The sequence below is a fragment of the Sphaeramia orbicularis genome, chromosome 20 (genome assembly GCF_902148855.1).
Source record: "Sphaeramia orbicularis chromosome 20, fSphaOr1.1, whole genome shotgun sequence".
Lineage (NCBI taxonomy): Eukaryota > Metazoa > Chordata > Actinopteri > Kurtiformes > Apogonidae > Sphaeramia > Sphaeramia orbicularis.
In genome coordinates, this window is record NC_043976.1 from 32,545,381 (window position 1) to 32,567,417 (window position 22,037).

The window sequence follows — 22,037 nt, forward strand, 5'->3', positions numbered from 1 at the left end:
TACGACATATAAAAGTATCACCCTGTCTTGTTACACGCTGTAACTTATTACAAAGTAACTTCTAATGTTAAAACTTTACATGCTTATACTGAAACTAGTTTAAAGGAAAATATGAAACAGAGGAATATGGATCATTTATGTGTTTTTAAGTTCTATTTGATGTATTTGAGAATATTTTTAAAGATGCATAGGACTGTAATAAAGGAAGGATGAGAGATATCGTCAGTTTTAACCATTAAAAACATGTTTCTTGAACACTTACCACTTGCTTCAACACTGTCTCCAGCTGATCTGATCTGTCATGTCATGTGCGTCATCATCGTGCGCAAAAACCTCGCATTTATTTATTTATTTTTATTTATTTATTCATTTACTTGCACTTATTTATTTGCACTTATTTATTTATTTATTTTTATTTTTATACATTTATTTTTATTTATTTATTCATTTATTTGCACTTATGTATTTATTCATTTATTTGCACTTATTTATTTATTTATTTGCACATAATAAAAACAGCAAAAGAAAAACAATATTCAAACAAGTAACAAGCTTGTGCAGGAGAGGTTAGAAGCCAAAAAAAAGAAAAAAAAGAAAGAGGCTTATATGCATACCTCCCCCAAAATGAACAAAATACACAAAAATAAATTAAAAATACAATAACTTAATTAATAAAGTAAAAACAATAAAAATGTAATCCACATTACAAATCATCAAATACAAATCAAGTGATATACAGCCTTACATTCTTCCATGAATTAAAGTCCTTTTCAGATGCTTTTTAAACAGTGATAAAGTAGATGTTGAGTGAAGTTCAGGTCTTAGATTATTCCACAGATTTGGTCCACCATATTTCAGAGAATACTGACAGACTGAAGTTCGGCAGTACGGAAGAGAAAATTTGCTTGAATATCGTGTTGAAAAGTTGTGAATAACAGAAGACAACATAAAGAAATTCTGAAAAACTTTAGGAAGAATATGAGTTAAATGACCATATTTGTACATGAAGACCCAGGTCTGGTAAACGTTCACATCAAAAACTGAGAGAAGATTGAATGTTTTGAAAAGAGGAGCAGAAAAACTGATCATTCTTAAAAATTTCTTTTGAATTAGGAGAATCTTTTTGAGATACATGGGACAGGTTGCCGCCCAAACAGTATTGAAATAAATAATGTAAGGATAGATTAAGCAATAATAAAAAGTCAAGAAACAGGAATGATTTATCAATGAATGAACTCTGTTAAAAATGCTAATTGACTTCATGATTTTTTTGCAGATGGGATCAATATGAGATTTCCAATTCAGTTTTTCATCTACAATAACACCTAAAAATTTAACGTTAAGATACCTGGGTTATTTCAAAGTTATCTATGAATATTTTGTTGTTTTCCTTGTTATACTTCTTATTTTTGTTACAAAATATGATGAAATTAGATTTTTGGGTATTGAGAGAGAGTTTATTCATCTGAAACCATCTAGAAATAGATTAATTTTTTAATGAATTTTTAAAATCTTTTTATTTTTTACATTTACATATAATGGGCAAAATTTCAAATGTCTGTAGCAGCAAAACTATCAGTTGAATTCATACCAAATTTGGTTTATAGATTGCCAGTGACCCAGAATAGATCTGGTTACATTTTGGGAAAAGTAGGTTAAAGTTTACATTTTTAATGAATTTTTAAAAAAAATTTTCCCCCCATTTTTTTTTCATTGGGTGAAATTTCAAATGTCTGTAGCAGCAAAACTGTAGGGTGAATTCATACCAAAATGAGTTTATAGATTGCCAGTGACTCAGAATAGATGTGCTTCCATTTTGGGAAAAGTAGGTTAAAGTTTAAATTTTTTATTGATTTTTTTAATGTATTTTTTTCCCCATTAGCTTATAATTGGCGAAATTTCACATCTGTAGCAGCAAAACTATTGGGTAAATTCATACCAAATTGGATTTATAAATTGTCAGTGACCCAAAATAGATCTGGTTACATTTTGGGAAAAGTAGGTCAAAATTCAAATCTTTAATGAATTTTTAAAATCTTTTTTTTTTTTTTATTTACTTATAATGGGCAAAATTTCAAATGTCGGTAGCAGCAAAACTATTGGTTGAATTCATACCAAAATAGGTTTATAGACTGCCAGTGACCCAGAATAGATCTGGTTATATTTTGGGAAAAGTATGTTAAAGTTCAAAATTTGTATGAATTTTTAAAATCTTTTTTCCCCCATTTACTTTTAATGGGTGAAATTTCAAATGTCTGTAGCAGCAAAACTATTCATTGAATTCATACCAAACTGATTTTATAGTTGGCCAGTGACTCAGAATAGATGTGATTCCAATTTGGGAAAAGTAGGTTAAAGTTTAAATTTTTCATGGATTTTTAAATATCTTTTTTTTCCCCCCGTTTACTTATAATTGGTGAAATTTCACATCTGTAGCAGCAAAACTATTGGCTAAATTCATACCAAATTGGATTTATAGATTGTCAGTGACCCAGAATAGATCCGGTTACATTTTGGGAAAAGTAGGTCAAACTTCCAATTTTTCATGAAATGTTTTTTTTTTTTTTTTCCCATTTACTTATGGGCGAAATTTCAAATGTCTATAAAAACATTAATTTTGTTTCAATTTACTTCAAATTTGGCACATATATAGAGGTAACTGATATGCTGACATCAGCTGGACCGATGCCAAAATAAACTACAGTATGTGTGAGGGGCGGGGTTTGTTGTTCTTGGAACCACTTGCTCATGGGGTCATGTGATATTTTTGACCAATCGGTGTTCTTGAAACAACACCAACCAACACTGTTTACTGTAAACTGTCAAATCTACAAAATTTATTCCAGTTATCTGATCCATATTCCTGTTTTTTTTTTCTCTTTTCCATGCACTGCTTCACACACTGTATTCTCACTGTTTACAAATGCAATGATTTCATAAATGTTTTCCATTTCCCTTTTACATGCTCTGTTCAGCAGATTCAGCATCCAAAAGAAATGACCGACCTATTATTGGTAAGCTTTTGTTTTAGTATCATGAGTTCAGCCTTCCTTACAGTTTACATCCAAAACTATGGGAGCCACAGTTTTACTCTGAACCTGGAAAAAACCATAGAAGACAAACGAAACATCCCAGAGAGTACTTTATAATACTAGAATGTCTCTGAACAATTTAGAACAGTTCCTAAACTACACCAAAATGATGATTTTCAGAGATCATAGTATAACCTTACAACTGAACCACTGGGGGACGTTGGCAAACACCTGACAAAAAAACAACTTTGGAATATATTCACACACCTCAAGGTGAACTTAAAAACCCATTTTAAAAAAGCCTGAAAAATGATCTAAAACACTGTAGAAGTTTGATGATGATTCTTTTTTTTTTTTAGCACATTGTATATAGGCTTACATCTCCATCACCAGAGACCACTGAGCACCACCTGAGGAAACTGGAAAAATAGGCTAAAACACCACAGAAGCAGTTAGCAATTTGTTACCAAGTACTTGAAAAATGTCTAAAATGTCAGGTATTCACGCCTTCTTGAGCCGCAATATGTAATAAATTCCCATCATGTAATAAAAGTTCAAAATGTAATAAGAATGTCACGTCATCTTGTAATAAAGCCGCATTATGTAATAAACTGACGCATTTTGTAACAAACTACTTAGAATTTTTTAAAACCACCTGTCATTGAGGTCATCAATGTGCCTCAGTGGTCGACGATAACGCTCTAATACAGTGGTTCCCAACCTTCCCATTCATTTTTTTTCCTGGTATTTTTTTTCCCACTAAGTTTTTTTTTCCTGGAATTTTTTTCCCTACTAAATTTTTTTTCCTGGTACTTTTTTGCCCCCACAAAAGTTTTTCCTGGTATTTTTTCCCCACTAAATTTTTTTCCTGGAATTTTTTTCCCAGGTATTTTTTCCCCTGCAAAATTTTTTCCTTGTATTTTTTTCCCACAGTTTTTTTTTTTTCCCCCATCACTAAATTTTTTCCTGGTATTTTTTTCCTGTTTTTTTCCCCATTCAATTTTTTTCCCTGGTATTTTTTTCCCCTCTCATTTTTACCTCCACCAGGAGGTATTGTGATCACTTTGCTTCGTGTTTTTTTTTTTTTTTTTTTACCAAGATAACTCAAAAAGTTATGGACGGATTTGGATGAAAATTTCAGGAAATGTTGATACTGGCACAAGGAACAACTGATTAAATTTTGGTGGTGATCGGGGGGGCGACTGATCCGCCTTGGCGGAGGTCTGTGCTCTCCGAGTGCTTTTCTTGTTTTTCCTGTTTTTTCTTCCCACTTAATTTTTTTTCCTGTTTTGTTTCCACTAAGTCTTGTTTTATGGTTTTTATTTTTCCCATTGCCAATTTGCACACACATTTCCTTGCACTTAAGAGTGCTTGAGGAACCTGGTGGTGGTGGTGGGGGGGTTGGTAGTTTGGATTTGTGTGCTGTGTATGTTTTTTGTTTTCAGTTAAAGCATTTATTTTCCTTTTTGCATGTAGCGCAGTGATTACAGTGTAGGGTACGAGGGGTGAAGCAGAAAGAAACAGAGAACCACTGCTCTAACCGAACCATGTGTTTCTGTCTCTCCATGAAGGTGTGCTTGCTCAGGAAGTTAAATATCCCACAGATTTTCGAACCGCCTACATTGCTGCTTCTTATGTCAAGTACCTGGAGTCTGGAGGAGCGCGGGTCGTGCCTGTTATGTGAGCATGTGTCATTGTCATTATTTAACCCCTTCTAAAACAGGGGTCTCAAACATGCGGCTAGGGGGCCAAATGCGGCAAAGGTTCCAGTCTGGCCCATTGGATGAATTTGCAAAGTGCAAAAATTCCACAGTCAAGGCTGTGGAACTCATTTTAGTTCCGGTTCCAGATACAGACTAATATGATCTACAGTCAAATAATAACAGCAGAAGAACCTACAAAAAAATAATGACTCCATATTTTCTTCTAGGTTTGATGTGGGAAAAAAAAAAAAAAAAAATTACACTATGCCTATAAATAATAACAGCTTCAAATTTTTGTCTTTGTTTTAGTGCAAAAAATAACATGAAATTATACAAATATTTCCATTTCCAAACTATCCTTTAACAATAATATGTGAATAACCTGAACAAATATGAACAACCTGAAATGTCTAAAGAAAATTAAGCACAATTTGAACTATTTTCTGTCTGTTACTAAGTGTTTAGTGTAGATCCGATGTTAAATGTAGATGTTTAGTGTAGATTCCGATATTGATATTGATGAAATCCAAGATTTGTAGATCCGATCCAAGGTTATAATAGTTTTGGATTTTTCATTATAGTTTAGTTTTATTTAGTTTGGACTTTTTTTTCTCTAATTCAGTTAGTTTTAATTAGTTTTTAGAGCAGATTTGTTAGTTTTTATTAGTTTTCGTTATTTTCTAAATGCATAGTTTTAGTATTAGTTTTATTTTTTTTTAATATCTTTTATCTTCTTCACCGTCGTATTCAAATAAATCCCAGACAGGACTCTGCTGCTTTCTCCCAACTTTAGTCTCCATGTTCCCAGGTAGAGTGGGGACCAGAAGACGACTCTAAACGACGAGTGACAACAAGTGACAGACCGTTAAATATCATACGGTGCCAGCAGCTAAAATTGCTTGAGGGAAATAAATCGCTTTCGTATCAATCCGACATTGACAAAGACAAAAACGAAGGGAATTTTATCCATAATTTTTTTTACGTTTTAGTTAGTTTTGTAAACACACAATACAGTTTCAGTTAGTGATCGTTTTTTTCTTTTAATTATAGTTTTTTATTTATTTCAGTTCACAAAAATGTTTTTACAATCCTAGTTTTCGTCATTTCGTTAGTTTTCGTTAACGATAATAACCTTGATCCAATCCATAATGCACATGTAGAAATGATAAGTTGAAGTATAGTATTGTTAAAATTGCCCTTATTTTTCTTAAGAAATTTCCGTTTTTTTCAGGTTATTCACATCTTCTTTTGTTTGCATAGTTTATAAAAGTAAGTATTTTTCAAAATTTAATGGGTATTTTTTCAAAATTTAATGGAGATGCCATTATCTATAGGTTATTATGCTATTATTTTACTGGTTCAGCCCACTGGAGATGAAATGGGGCTGAATGTGGCCACTGAAAGAAAATGAGTTTGAGACCCCTGTTCTACATGAGCCTTTGTGAACTAAAACCTTTAACCTCCCCTTTGAATTTCTGCAGGATTAACAGGACGGTGAAAGAGTACACAAAACTATTCAACTCCATTAACGGGTACATTTATGTGCATTATCAACAAAATCACATCACTTTCCATTATTTAACCTTTTCATTGATTTTCATTGATAACGGATCTTCCTATTTGTTCCGTGTTGGCAGGATTCTTTTCCCAGGTGGAATTACCAGCATTACCTCTTCTGGTTATCAAAGAGCTGCACAGATCTTTTATGACCTAGCTATTGAGGTAAATATCTGTAAGATCCTAAACATTTCTTCTGTACTGATGCTGGATTACGCTACATGGTCTATACAGTTTAAGTTTTAGGTTTTGGGTTAGTTTATTTCAGACACAGACATAATACAAAACATATGAAACAAAAATAATAATAATAATAAACAATACACAAATAAAAAAAAAATCGAACAATAGAAAAATGATAATAATAATGATAAACAATACACAAAAAATCAAATAATAGAGAAAAAATAAATAAATACAGTCACGGCAAAAATTATTAGACCATCAAAAGTCATCAAAAATAATGGTTTTGTAATCAAGTACTAACTCCTGTGTGTATCATGTGACTAAAACAGACAGAAAAGAAAACATGGAATGCCTAAAAGCACTGTTTTTGTCAGTACAATGCCATAGATATTGATGTAAGAATTGAAGTGATTTTGGTTATTATTAAGAAAACATGGAAAATGGAATGGAATATCAGCTATTAAATTAACCCATAAAGACGCAGTGTTACTACTGCAGCAATTTTCTCTACATTTAACTTTTCTTACATGATTTGTCACCATTTATTATAATTTTATCATCTTTATTTTGCATTTTTTCAGTGAAAATCAGACATTTTCCCGTATTTCATAAAAGCTTCAGATTAAACTTAAGGGTTTTTAAATCAGAAACCAAAAAAAAAAAAAAAAACTGAAAGAAAAAGTGACATTTTCAGTCAAATCTATCATTAACTGACAGGTGGATGAAAGCGGGCTGAATGTGGCCCCTGAAAGAAATTTTAATTTTTACATGTTTTAGTAAGTTTTGTAAGCACACAATACAGTTTCAGTTAGTCAACGTTTTTATCCTGTAATAATAGTTTTTATTTATTTCAGTTAAGGAAAATGTTTTTTCAATTCTAGTTTTCATCATTTCGTTAGTTTTCGTTAGTTATAATAATAACCTTGGCAGACACCGAGCATTGTTTTGCAAATCAATACTCTTTCATTAATTCTTTAAATCTGTATTTATTATTTTCTTGAATACAATAAAATGACCAAGAAATTGAAGAAAACAAGGGGTAGTCTGATCATTTTTTCTGCGACTGTATGATGTTTTAGGCAAACAAAAGTGGCGATTATTTCCCTGTGTGGGGCACCTGTCTTGGATTTCAGCAGCTGATGCATTTGACAAGCAAAAACAGTGTCCGGACGCAAACTGACACACATGGTATAGGGTTGCCTTTGAATTTCACCAATGGTACGTCAGTTGGGTTTTTGCTTCCACCAAATGTAACCAGTTAAAATGAAGTACATGGTCGTGGCTGGATTAATGTTATGATTTGTTTTCAGAAGCCAAAGACAGCAGGATGTTTAAAGACTTCCCACCGGAACTCATGGAGGATCTGTCAACTCAGCCACTGACGGAAAACTCTCACAAGTGGAGTGTGACAGTGGAGGTGTGTTTTATTAAAATTATAACTGCAGCTGCGTTAAAGTCATTATTATGCCCCTATTAAAAACATAACTTTTAAGTGCTTTCGGTGGCTTTAAAAGCGCTATAGAAATCAAATCCATTAATATTATTGTTATTATTATTATTATTATTATTATTATTATTATTATTATTATTATTATTAGAATGGAGTGAGGAGGTTTTTAACACAGCATTTTGAAAGATAATTTTACTTCGAAAGCAATGGGTGTTTTTAGTAGCACATAATAACAAAATTATTTCAAAAAGAAAAAAAAAAATTAAAGAGTCAAAGAGCTAACTGTTGTAACTTTGGTTACTTTCTTCAAAATATAACCCTAATTTCATTTTTTGGAGCACATACTATAGCCTTATGTTTGACCACAGGGGAGTGCTGATGACCCTCCTCAAAAATAGGTTGAAATAGGTTTAAATACCTCAGAAATCATGTGTTGAAGCCTTTGGAACATTTCAGAACTGTTTTTAAAAGTATAGAGAATTTGACCAGAATGCAGTTTTTTGGAGCACATTCTATAACTTTATGTTCGACCACTGGGGGGCGCTGATGACCCCCCTCAAAAATGGATTGAAACAAGTTTAAATACCTCAGAAATCATTTATTGATGCCTTTTAAACGATTTAGAACTGTTTTTAAATGTATGTTAAAATAGGATCAAAATTTCATTTTTTGGAGCATGATCTATAGCCTTATGTTTGACCACTGGGGGGCGCTGATGACCCCTTTGAACAATGGGTTTAAACAGGTTGAAATACCTCAGAAATCATCTATTGATGCATTTGGAACCGCTTAGAACTGTTTTAAAAGGTACATACAATTTGACCAAAATTTCATTTTTTGGAGCATGAACTATAGCCTTACGTTTGACCACCGGGGGGCGCTGATGACCCCACTAAAATGGGTGGAAAAAAGTTTGAATACCTCAGAAGTTATCTGCTGAGGCCTTTGAAACCATTTAGAACTGTTTATAAAGGTATATAAAATTTGACCAAAATTTCATGTTTTGGAGCATGAACTATAGCCTTATGTTGGACCACCGGGGGGGGGGGGGGGGGGTATTGACCCCCCTAAAAAATAGATTGAAACAAGTTTAAATACCTAAGAAGTCATCTTTTGATGCCTTTGGAACCATTTAGAACATGTTTTAAAGATATATAGAATTTGACCAGAATTTCATTTTTTTACAGAATGAACTATAGCCTTATGTTTGACCACTGAGGGGGGCAATCGACCCCCCTCAAAAATGGATTGAAAAACGTTTAAATACCTCAGACATTATCTATTGATGCCTTTGGAACCATTTACAACTGTTTTTAAAGGTATATAAAACCATGACCAAAATTTCATTTTTTGGAGCATGACCTATAGCCTTATTTTTGGCCACTGGGGGGCATTAATGACCCCTTTCAACAGTGGGTTTAAACAGGTTTAAATACCTCATAAATCATCTGTTGATACCTTTGGAACTATTTAGAACTGTTTTTAAAGGTATGTAAAAATATGACAAAAATTTCATGTTCAGGAGCATGAACCAACCAACCTTACCAACGGGGGGCGCTGATGACCCCCCTAAAAAATGGGTTGAAAAACGTTTGAATACCTCAGAAATCATCTATTGAGACCTTTGGAACCATGTAGAACTGTTTTAAAAGGTATATAGGATATAGGAAATAGGATTTGACCAGAATTTCCTTTTTTGATGCCTTATGTTTGACCACCGGGGGGGTGCTGATGAACCTCCCTCAAAAATTATTTGAAACTGGGTTAAATACTTAAGAAATAATCTATTGATACCTTTGGAACCATTTAAAACTGTTTTTAAAGGTATATGGAATTTCACCAGAACTTCATTTTGGGAGCATTATGTTTGACCACTGGGGGTTGCTGATGACCCCTTTGTACAAGGGTTTTAAAGAGGTTTAAATACCTCAGACATCATCTATTGATGCCTTTGGAACCATTTGGAACTGTTTTTAAAGGTATGTAAAAATATGACCAAAATTTCATGTTTTGGAGCCTTATGTTTTTCGACTGGGGGGCGCTTATGACCCCCCTCAAAAATGGGTTGAAACAAGTTTGAATACCTCAGAAACCATCTATTGAGGCATTTGGAACCCTTTAGAACTGTTTTTAAAGGTGTATAAAAATAGGACCAAAATTTCATTTTGTGGAGCATGAACTATAGCGTTACGTTTGACCACTGGGGGGCGCTGATGACCCCTTTGAACAATGGGTTTAAATAGATTTAAATACCTCAGAAATCATCTATTGATACCTTATGAAGCATTTAGAACTGTTTTTAAAGGCACTTAAAAATATGACCAGAATTTTTTTTTTTTTGAGCACATACTAATGCCTTATCTTTGTCCACCGGGGGGCACTGATGACCCCTTTGAACAATGGTTTTAAACAGGTTTAAATACCTCAGAAATCATCTATTGATGCCTTTGGAACCATTTGGAACTGTTTTTAAACGTATATAAAAATATCAACAAAATTTCATGTTTTGCAGCATGAACTATAGCCTTATGTTTTACCACCGGGGGGGCGCTGATGACCTGCCTCAAAAATGGGTTGAAACAAGTTTGAATACCTCAGAAATCATCTATTGAGGCCGTTGGGACCATTTATAACTGTTTTTAAAGGAATATCGAATTTGACCAAAATTTTTTTTTTTTTTGGAGCCTTATGTTTTACCACAGAGGGGCGCAATCAACCCCCCTCAAAAATGGATTGAAACAAGTTTAAATACCTCAGAAATCATCTATTGAAGCCTTTGGAACCATTTTGAACTGTTTTTAAAGGTATATAAAAGTATGACCAAAATTTTATGTATTGGAGCATGAACTATAGCCTTATGTTTGACCACTGGGATGTTTTTGACCCTTGAAACAAGTTTGAATACCTCAGAAATCATCTATTGAGGTCGTTGGAATCCTTTAGAACTGTTTTAAAAGGTACACAGAATTTGACCAAAATTTCATTTTTTGGAGCATGAACTATAGCTTAATTTTTGACAAACGGGGGGTGAAATCGACTCCCCTCAAAAATGGATTGAAACAAGTTTAAATACCTCAGAAATCATCTATTGAGGCCTTTGGAACCATTTAGAACTGTTTATAACGGTATATAAAAATATGACCAGAATTTTTTTTTTTCTGGAGCACATACTATAGCCTTATGTTTAACAACTTGGGGGCGATGATGACCCCTTTGAAAAATGGATTTAAACAGGTTTAAATACCTCAGAAATTAGCTTTTGATTCCTTTGGAACCATTTAGAACTGTTTTTAAAAGTATATAAAAATATTACCAAAATGTCAATGGGTTTAAAATTGTTTAAATACCTCAGAAATCATCTATTGATGCCTTTGGAAGGATTTAGAACTGTTTTTAAAGGTATATGAAAATATGACCAAAATTTCATGTTTTGGAGCATGAACTATAGCCTTATGTTTTACCACCGGGAGGGCGCTTACGACCCTCCTCAAAAAATGGGTTGAAAAAAGTTTGAATACCTCAGAAATCGTCTATTGAGGCCTTTGGAACAATTTAGAACTGTTTTTAAAGGTATATAGAATTTGACCAAAATTTCATTTTTTGGAGCATGTTTGACCACGGGGGGGCGCTGATGAAACCTTTCAAAAATGGGTTTAAACAGGTTTAAATACCTCAGAAATCATCTATTGATGCGTTTGGAACCATTTGGAACCGTTTTTAAATGTACATAAAAATTTGACCAAAATTTCATGTTTTGGAGCATGAACTATAGCCTTATGTTTTTCCACCAGGGGGTGCAATTGACCCCCCCTCAAAAATGGATTGAAACAAGTTTAAATACCTCAGAAATCATCTATTGATGCATTTGGAACAATTTAGAACTGTTTTAAATGTATATAAAAATATGACCAAAATTTCATGTTTTGGAGCATGTTTGACGTCTGGGGGGCGCTAATGACCTGCCTCAAAAATGGGTTGAAACAAGTTTGAATACCTCAAAAATCATCTATTGAGGCCTTTGGAAGCATTTATAACTGTTTTTAAAGGTATATAGAATTTGACCAAAATTTCAATTTTTGGAGCATGAAGTATAGACTTACGTTTGACCACTGGGGGACGCTCATGACTCCCCTCAAAAATGGATTGAAAAAAGTTTAAATACCTCAGAAATCATCTATTGATGCCTTTGGAACCTTTTAGAACTGTTTTTAGAGGTATATAAAAATATGACCAAAATTTCGTGTTTTGGAGCATGTTATGTTATGTTTGACGACTGGGGGGCACTTATGACCCCCCTAAAAAATGGGTTGAAACAAGTTTGAATACCTCAAAAACCACCTATTGAGGCCTTTGGAACCCTTTAGAACTGTTTTGAAAGGTATATAGAATTTGACCAAAATTTCATTTTTTGGAGCCTTATGTTTGACCACCCGAGGGCGCAATCGACACCCCTAAAAAATTGATTGAAACAAGTTTAATTACCTCAGAAATCATCTGTTGATGCCTTTAGAACCATTTAGGATTGTTTTTAAAGGGATATAAAATAGGAAAGAAATTTCATTATGTGGAGCCTTATGTCTGACCAATGGGGGGCGCTGATGACCCCTTTGAAAAATGGGTTTAAACGACTTTCAATGCATCAGAAATCATCTATTGATACCTTATGAAGCATTTACAACTGTGTTTAAAGGTATATAGAATATGACCAGAATTTTTATTTTTTGGAACATATACTAATGCATTATCTTTGACCGCCGGGGGGCGCTGTTGACCTCCCTCAACAATGGGTTGAAACAAGTTCGAATACCTCAGAAATCATCTATTGAGGCCTTTGGAACCATTTATAACTGTTTTTAAATGTATATAAAAATATGACCAAAATTTCATGTTTAGGACCATTAACTGTAGCCTTATGTTTGACCACCAGGGGGCGCTGATGACCCCCCTCAAAAATGGGTTTAAACAGGTTTAAATACCTCAGAAATCATCTATTGATACCTTATGAAGCATTTAGAAGTGTTTTTAAAGGTATATAAAAATATGACAAAAATTTCATGTTATGGTTGACCAGTGGGGGGCACTGATGACCCCTTTGAACAATGGGTTTAAACAGCTTTAAATGCCTCAGAAATCATCTATTGATACCCTATGAAGCATTTACAACTGTTTTTAAAGGTATATAAAAATATGTCCAAAATTTCATTTTTCAGAGCCTTATGTTTGACCACTGGAGGGCGCAATCGACCCCCATCAAAAATTGATTGAAACAAGGTTAAATACCTCAGAAATCATCTATTGATGCCTTTGGAACCATTTGGAACTGTTGTTAAAGGTATATAAAAATATGACCAAAATTTCATGTTTTGAAGCATGAACTATAGCCTTATGTTTTACCACCGGGGGGCACTGATGACCCGCCTCAAAAATGGGTTGAAACAAGTTTGAATAACTCAGAAATCATCTATTCAGGCCTTTGGAACCATTTAGAACTTTTTTTAAAGGTATATAAAAAAAATGACCAAAATTTTATGTTTTGGAGCATGAACTATAGCCTTATGTTTGACGAATGGGGTGCACTTATGACCCCCCTCAAAAATGGGTTGAAACAAGTTTGAATACCTCAAAAACCATCTGTTGAGGCCTTCGGAACCCTTTAGAACTGTTTTTAAAGTTATATAACATTTGACCAAAATTTCATTTTTTGGAGCATGAACTTGTTTGACCACCGGGGGGGCGCAATCGACTCCCCTAAAAAATGGGCTGAAACAAGTTTAAATACCTTGGAAATCATCTTTTTATGCCTTTGGAACCATTTAGAACTGTTTATAAAGGTATATAAAAATATGACCAGAATTTTTATTTTTTGGAGCACATACTAATGCCTTATCTTTGACCACCGGGGAGCGCTGATGACCCCCCTCAATAATGGGTTTTAGAAGTTTTAAATGCCTCAGAAATCATCTATTGATTCCGTTGGAACCATTTATAACTCTTTTTAAAGGTATATAAAAATATGACCAAAATTTCATGTTTTGGAGCATGTTTGACGACTGGGGGGCACTTATGACCCCCCTAAAAAATGGGTTGAAACAAGTTTGAATAACTCAGAAACCATCTACTGAGGCCTTTGGAACCCTTTAGAACTGTTTTTGAAGGTATATAACATTTCAAAAAAATTTCATTTTTTGGAGCATGAACTATAGCCTTATGTTTGACCACCGGGGGGCAAAATCGACTCCCCTCAAAAATTGACTGAAACAAGTTTAAATACCTCAGAAATCATCTTTTTATGCCTTTGGAACCATTTAGAACTGTTTATAAAGGTATATAAAAATATGACCAGAATTTAATTTTTTTTGGAGCACATATTATAGCCTTATGTTTGACCACTGGGGGGTGCTGATGACCCCTTTGAACAATGAGTTTAAACAGGTTTAAATACCTAAGAAATTAGCTTTTGATTCCTTTGGATCCATTTAGAACTTTTTTTAAAGTATTACCAAAGTTTCATGATTTCGACCACGAACTAAAGCCTTATGTTTGACCACCGGGGGGCGCTGATGACCCCCCTTAAAAAATGGGTTCAAACAGGTTTGAATACCTCAGAAATAATCCATTGATACTTTATGAAGCATTTAGAAGTGTTTTAAAGGTATATAAAAATATGATCAAAATTTCATGTTGTGGAGCATGAACTATAGCCTTATTTTTGACCACCGGGGCGCTCATGACCCCCCTCAAAAATGGGTTAAAACAATTTTGAATACCTCAGAAACCATCTATTGAGGCCTTTAGAACTGTATTTAAAGGTATATAGAATTTGACAAAAATTTCATTTTTTGAAGCATGAACTACAGCCTTATGTTTGACAACTGGGGGGGAACTGATGACCCCCCTCAAAAAATGGGTTCAAACAAGTTTGAATACCTCAGAAATCATCTATTGAGGCCTTTGGATCCATTTATAACTGTTTTTAAAGGGATATTAAAATTTGACATAAATTTCATTTTTTGGAGCATGAACTATAGCCTTATGGTTTACACCTGGGGTGCGCTGATGATCTCTCTCAACAATGGGTTTAAAAAGATTTAAATACCTCCAAAATCATCTATTCATGCCTTTGGAACCATTTAGAACTGTTTTTAAAGGTTTATAAAAATATGATCAACATTTGATGTTTTGGAGCATGAGTTTGATGACCGGGGGGCACTTTTGACCCCCCTCAAAAATGGGTTGAAACAAGTTTGAATACCTTAGAAACCACCTATTGAGGGCTTGGGAACCCTTTAGAAATGTTTCTAAAGGTATATAGAATTTGACAAAAATTGAATTTTTTAGAGCATTATGTTTGACCACCGGGGGATGCTGATGACCCCCCTCAACAAATGGTTTTAACAGGTTTAAATACCTCAGAAATCATCTGTTGATTCCTTTGGAACCATTTGGAACTGTTTTTAAAGGTACATAAAAATATGACCAAAATTTCATGTTTTTAGCATGAACTATAGCCTTATGTTTTACCACCGGTGGGCGCTGATGAAATTCCTAAAAAATTGGTTGAAACAAGTTTGAATAACTCAGAAACCATCTACTGAGGCCTTTGGAACCCTTTAGAACTGTTTTTAAAGGTATATAACATTTCACAAAAAATTCATTTTTTGGAGCATGAACTATAGCCTTATGTTTGACCACCGGGACGCTCATCACCCCCCTCAAAAATGGGTTGAAACAAGTTTGAATACCTCAGAAACCATCTATTGAGGCCTTTGGATCCATTTAGAACTGTTTTTAAAGGTATTTAGAATTTGACCAAAATTTCATTTTTTGAAGCATGAACTATAGCCTTATGTTTGTCCACTGGTGGGGGGCGCTAATGACCCCCCTCAAAAATGGGTTGAAACAAGTTTGAATACTTCAGACTTGATGCCTTTGGAACCATTTAGGACTCTTTTTAAAGGTATATAGGTATATAGATTTTTACCAAAATTTCATTTTTTGAAGCATGAACTATAGCCTTATGTTTGATCACTGGGGGCGCTGATGACCCCCTTGAACAATGGGTTTAAACAGGTTTAAATACCTCAGAAATTGGCTTTTTATTCATTTGGAACCATTTAGAACTGTTTTGAAAGGCACATAAAAATTAGACCAGAATTTCATTTTTTGAAGCATGAACTATAGCCTTATGTTTTACGACCGGGGGGCACTGATGACCCCTCCAAACAGGTTGAAATACCTCAGAAATCATCTATTGATGCGTTTGGAATCATTTGGAACTGATTTGAAAGGTATATAAAAATATGACCAAAATTTCATGTTTTGGAGCATGAACTATAGCCTTATGTTTGACCACCGGGACGCTCATGACCCCCCTCAAAAATGGGTTCAAACAAGTTTAAATACCTCAGAAACCATCGATTGAGGCCTTTGGATCCATTTAGAACTGTTTTTAAAGGTATTTAGAATTTGACCAAAATTTCATTTTTTGAAGCATGAACTATAGCCTAATGTTTGTCCACTGGTGGGGGGCGCTAATGACCCCCCTCAAAAATGGGTTGAAACAAGTTTGAATACTTCAGAAATCCTCTATTGATGCCTTTGGAACCATTTAGGACTCTTTTTAAAGGTATATAGATTTTGACCAAAATTTCATTTTTTGAAGCATGAACTATAGCCTTATGTTTGACCACTGGGGGGCGCTGATGACCCCCATTTAAACAGGTTTAAATACCTCAGAAATTGGCTTTTTATTCATTTGGAACCATTTAGAACTGTTTTGAAAGGCACATAAAAATTAGACCAAAATTTCATATTTTGAAGCATGAACTATAGCCTTATGTTTTACCACTGGGGGGGGGGGGCGCTGATGACCCCCCTCAAAAATGGGTTTAAACAACTGTAAATCCTTCAGAAATCATCTATTGAGGCCTTTAGAACCATTTAGAACTGTTTTTAAAGGTATATAAAAACATGACCAAAATTTCATGTTTTGAAGCATGAACTATAGCCTTATGTTAGACCACCGGGGGGCGTTTATGACCCTGCTCAAAAATGGGTTGAAACAAGTTTGAATTCCTCAGAAACCATCAATTGAGGTCTTTGGAACGATTTAGAACTGTTTTAAAAGGTATTTAGAATTTGACCAAAATTGCGTTTTTTGAAGCGTGAACTATAGCCTTATGTTTTAAAACTTGGGGGCGCTGATGACCCCTTTCAACAATGGGTTCAAACAGGTTTAAATACCTCAGAAATCATCTATTGATGCCTTTGGAACCATTTGGAACTGTTTTGAAAGTTATATTAAAATATGACCAAAATTTCATGTTTTGGAGCATGAACTATAGCCTTATGTTTGACCACCGGGACGCTCATCACCCCCCTCAAAAATGGGTTGAAACAAGTTTGAATACCTCAGAAACCATATATTGAGGCCTTTGAATCCATTTAGAACTGTTTTTAAAGGTATATAGAATTTGACCAAAATTTCATTTTTTCAACCATGAACTATAGCCTTATGTTTTACCACTTGAGGGGGGGGCACTAATGACCCCCCTCAAAAATGGGTTTAAACAAGTTTGAATACTTCAGAAATCATCGATTGAGGCCTTTGGAACCATTTAGAACTGTTTTTAAAGGTATATAGATTTTGACCAAAATGTCATTTTTTGAAACATGAACTATAGCCTTATGTTTTACCACTGGTGGGGGGCGCTAATGACGCCCCTCAAAAATGGGTTGAAACAAGTTTGAATACTTCAGAAATCCTCTATTGATGCCTTTGGAACTATTTGGAACTGTTTTGAAAGGTATATAGAAATATGACCAAAATTTCATGTTTTCGAGGATGAATTATAGCCTTATGTTTGACCACCGGGACGCTCATGACCCCCCTCAAAAATGGGTTGAAACAAGTTTGAATACCTCAGAAACCATATATTGAGGCCTTTGAATCCATTTAGAACTGTTTTTTAAAGTTATATTAGAATTTGACCAAATTTCATTTTTCAACCATGAACTATAGCCTTATGTTTTTCCACTTGAGGGGGGGGCACTGATGACCCCCCTCAAAAATGGGTTTAAACAGTTTGAATACTTCAGAAATCATCGATGAGGCCTTTTGGAACCATTTAGAACTGTTTTAAAGGTATATAGATTTGACCAAAATTTCATTTTTGAAGCATGAACTATAGCCTTATGTTTGACCACTGGGGGGCGCTGATGACCCCTTTCAACAATGGGTTCAAACAGGTTTAAATACCTCAGAAATCATCTATTGATGCCTTTGGAACCATTTGGAACTGTTTTGAAAGTTATATAAAAATATGACCAAAATTTCATATTTTTAAGCATTAACTATAGCCTTCATTTTGACCACCGGGACGCTCATGACCCCCCTCAAAAATGGGTTCAAACAGGTTTAAATACCTCAGAAATCATCTATTGAGGCCTTTGGATCCATTTAGAACTGTTTTTAAAGGTATTTAGAATTTGACCAAAATTTCATTTTTTGAAGCATGAACTATAGCCTAATGTTTGTCCACTGGTGGGGGGTGCTAATGACCCCCCTCAAAAATGGGTTGAAACAAGTTTGAATACTTCAGAAATCCTCTAGCCTTTGGATCCATTTAGAACTGTTTTTAAAGGTATTTAGAATTTGACCAAAATTTCATTTTTTGAAGCATGAACTATAGCCTAATGTTTGTCCACTGGTGGGGGGCGCTAATGACCCCCCTCAAAAAATGGGTTGAAACAAGTTTGAATACTTCAGAAATCCTCTATTGATGCCTTTGGAACCATTTAGGACTCTTTTTAAAGGTATATAGATTTTGACCAAAATTTCATTTTTTGAAGCATGAACTATAGCCTTATGTTTGACCACTGGGGGGCGCTGATGACCCCCATTTAAACAGGTTTAAATACCTCAGAAATTGGCTTTTTATTCATTTGGAACCATTTGGAACTGTTTTGAAAGGTATATAAAAATATGACCAAAATTTCATATTTTGGAGCATGAACTATAGCCTTATGTTTGACAACTGGGGGGGCGCTGATGACCCCCCTCAAAAAATGGGTTCAAACAAGTTTGAATACCTCAGAAATCATCCATTGAGGACTTTGGATCCATTTAGAACTGTTTTTAAAGGTATATAGAGTTTGACCAAAATTTCGTTTTTTGAAGCATGAACTATAGCCTTATGTTTTAAAACTTGGGGTCGCTGATGACCCCTTTCAACAATGGGTTCAAAAAGGTTTAAATACCTCAGAAATCATCTATTGATGCCTTTTGAACCATTTGGAACTGTTTTGAATGGTATATAAAAATATGACCAAAATTTCATGTTTTGGAGCATGAACTATAGCCTTATGTTTGACCATCGGGACGCTCATCACCCCCCTCAAAAATGGGTTGAAACAAGTTTGAATACCTCAGAAACCATCTATTGAGGCCTGTGAATCCATTTAGAACTGTTTTTAAAGGTATATAGAATTTGACCAAAATTTCATTTTTTCAACCATGAACTATAGCCTTATGTTTTACCACTTGAGGGGGGGGCACTGATGACCCCCCTCAAAAATGGGTTTAAACAAGTTTGAATACTTCAGAAATCATCTATTGAGGCCTTTGGAACCATTTAGAACTGTTTTTAAAGGTATATAGATTTTGACCAAAATTTCATTTTTTGAAACATGAACTATAGTCTTATGTTTTACCACTGGTGTGGGGCGCTAATGACCCCCCTCAAAAATGGGTTGAAACAAGTTTGAATACTTCAGAAATCCTCTATTGATGCCTTTGGAACTATTTGGAACTGTTTTGAAAGGTATATAAAAATATGACCAAAATTTCATGTTTTCGAGGATGAACTATAGCCTTATGTTTGACCACCGGGACGCTCATGACCCCCCTCAAAAATGGGTTGAAACAAGTTTGAATACCTCAGAAACCATCTATTGAGGCCTTTGGATCCATTTAGGACTGTTTTTAAAGGTATATAGATTTTGACCAAAATTTCATTTTTTGAAGCATGAACTATAGCCTTATGTTTGAATGCTGGGGGGGCGCTGATGACCCCCCTCAAAAAATGGGTTCAAACACGTTTGAATACCTCAGAAATCATCTATTGAGGCCTTTGTGATCAATTTAGAACTTTTTTTTAAAGGTATTTTGAATTTGACCAAAATTTCATTTTTTGAAGCATGAACTATAGCCTTATGTTTGTCCACTGGTGGGGGGCGCTAATGACCCCCCTCAAAAATGGGTTGAAACAAGTTTGAATACTTCAGAAATCCTCTATTGATGCCTTTGGAACCATTTGGAACTGTTTTGAAAGGTACATAAAAATATGACCAAAATTTCATGTTTTCGAGGATGAACTATAGCCTTATGTTTGACCACCGGGACACTCATGACCCCCCTCAAAAATGGGTTGAAACAAGTTTGAATACCTCAGAAACAATCTATTCAGGCCTTTGGATCCATTTAGGACTCTTTTTAAAGGTATATAGATTTTGACCAAAATTTCATTTTTTGAAGCATGAACTATAGCCTTATGTTTGACTACTGGGGGGTGCTGATTACCCCCTTGAACAATGGGTTTAAGCAGGTTTAAATACCTCAGAAATTGGCTTTTTATTCATTTGGAACCATTTAGAACTGTTTTGAAAGGCACATAAAAATATGACTAAAATTTCATTTTTTGGACCATGAACTATAGCCTTATCTTTGACCACCGGGGGGCGCTGATGACCCCTCCAAACAGGTTTAAATACCTCAGAAATCATCTGTTGATGACTTTTGAACCATTTGGAACTGTTTTTAAAGGTACATAAAAATATCACCGGGGCGCTCATGACCCCCCTCAAAATGGGTTGAAACAAGTTTGAATACCTCAGAAACCATCGACTGAGTCCTTTGGATCCATTTAGAACTGTTTTTAAAGGTATATAGAATTTGACCAAAATTTCATGTTTTGAAGCATGAACTATAGCCTTATGTTTGACAACTTGGGGGCGCTGATGACCCCTTTCAACAATGGGTTCAAATAGGTTTAAATACCTCAGAAATCATCTATTGATGCCTTTGGAACCATTTGGAACTGATTTGAAAGGTATATAGAATTTGACCAAAATTTCATGTTTTGGAGCATGAACTATAGCCTTATGTTTGACCACTGGGGGGCGCTGATGACCCCCTTGAACAATGGGTTTAAACAGGTTTAAATACCTCAGAAATTGGCTTTTTATTCATTTGGAACCATTTAGAACTGTTTTGAAAGGCACATAAAAATTAGACCAGAATTTCATTTTTTGAAGCATGAACTATAGCCTTATGTTTTACAACCGGGGGGCACTGATGACCCCTCAAAACAGGTTGAAATACCTCAGAAATCATCTATTGATGCGTTTGGAACCATTTAGAACTGTTTTTAAAGGTATATACAAACATGACCAAAATTTCATGTTTTGAAGCATGAACTATAGCCTTATGTTAGACCACCGGGGGACGTTTATGACCCTGCTCAAAAATGGGTTGCAACAAGTTTGAATTCCTCAGAAACCATCAATTGAGGTCTTTGGAACCATTTAGAACTGTTTTTAAAGGTATATAGAATTTGAAAAAAATTTCATATTTTGAAGCATGAACTATAGCCTTATGTTTTACCACTGGGGGGGGGGGGGCGCTGATGACCCCCCTCAAAAATGGGTTTAAACAACTTTAAATCCTTCAGAAATCATCTATTGAGGCCTTTAGAACCATTTAGAACTATTTTTAAAGGTATATAAAAATATGACCAAAATTTCATGTTTTCGAGGATGAACTATATAGCCTTATGTTTGACCACCGGGCCACTCATGACCCCCCTCAAAAATGGGTTGAAATAAGTTTGAATACCTCAGAAACAATCTATTGAGGCCTTTGTGATCCATTTAGAACTCTTTTTAAAGGTATATAGATTTTGACCAAAATTTCATTTTTTGAAGCATGAACTATAGCCTTATGTTTGACCACTGGGGGGGCGCTGATGACCCCCTTGAACAATGGGTTCAAACAGGTTTAAATACCTCAGAAACCATCTATTGAGGCCTTTGGATCCATTTAGAACTGTT

The 22,037-nt window shown here is 34.6% G+C and overlaps 1 protein-coding gene across 2 annotated transcripts in view; it reads left to right on the top strand.

Moving 5' to 3' along the window:
• The window catches only part of LOC115411734 (gamma-glutamyl hydrolase-like), a 37,708-nt gene that overhangs the window by 417 nt on the left and 15,254 nt on the right, over positions 1 to 22,037 (top strand). The window contains exons 2-7 of one of the 2 annotated variants that reach the window (XM_030123952.1): positions 2,976 to 3,014; positions 4,604 to 4,712; positions 6,217 to 6,267; positions 6,373 to 6,457; positions 7,558 to 7,696; positions 7,789 to 7,895. In XM_030123952.1, the coding sequence (XP_029979812.1) occupies positions 2,976 to 3,014; positions 4,604 to 4,712; positions 6,217 to 6,267; positions 6,373 to 6,457; positions 7,558 to 7,696; positions 7,789 to 7,895 (530 nt within the window). The remainder of the gene's footprint in view (positions 1 to 2,975; positions 3,015 to 4,603; positions 4,713 to 6,216; positions 6,268 to 6,372; positions 6,458 to 7,557; positions 7,697 to 7,788; positions 7,896 to 22,037) is intronic. The other variant, XM_030123953.1, reaches the window with a different exon arrangement.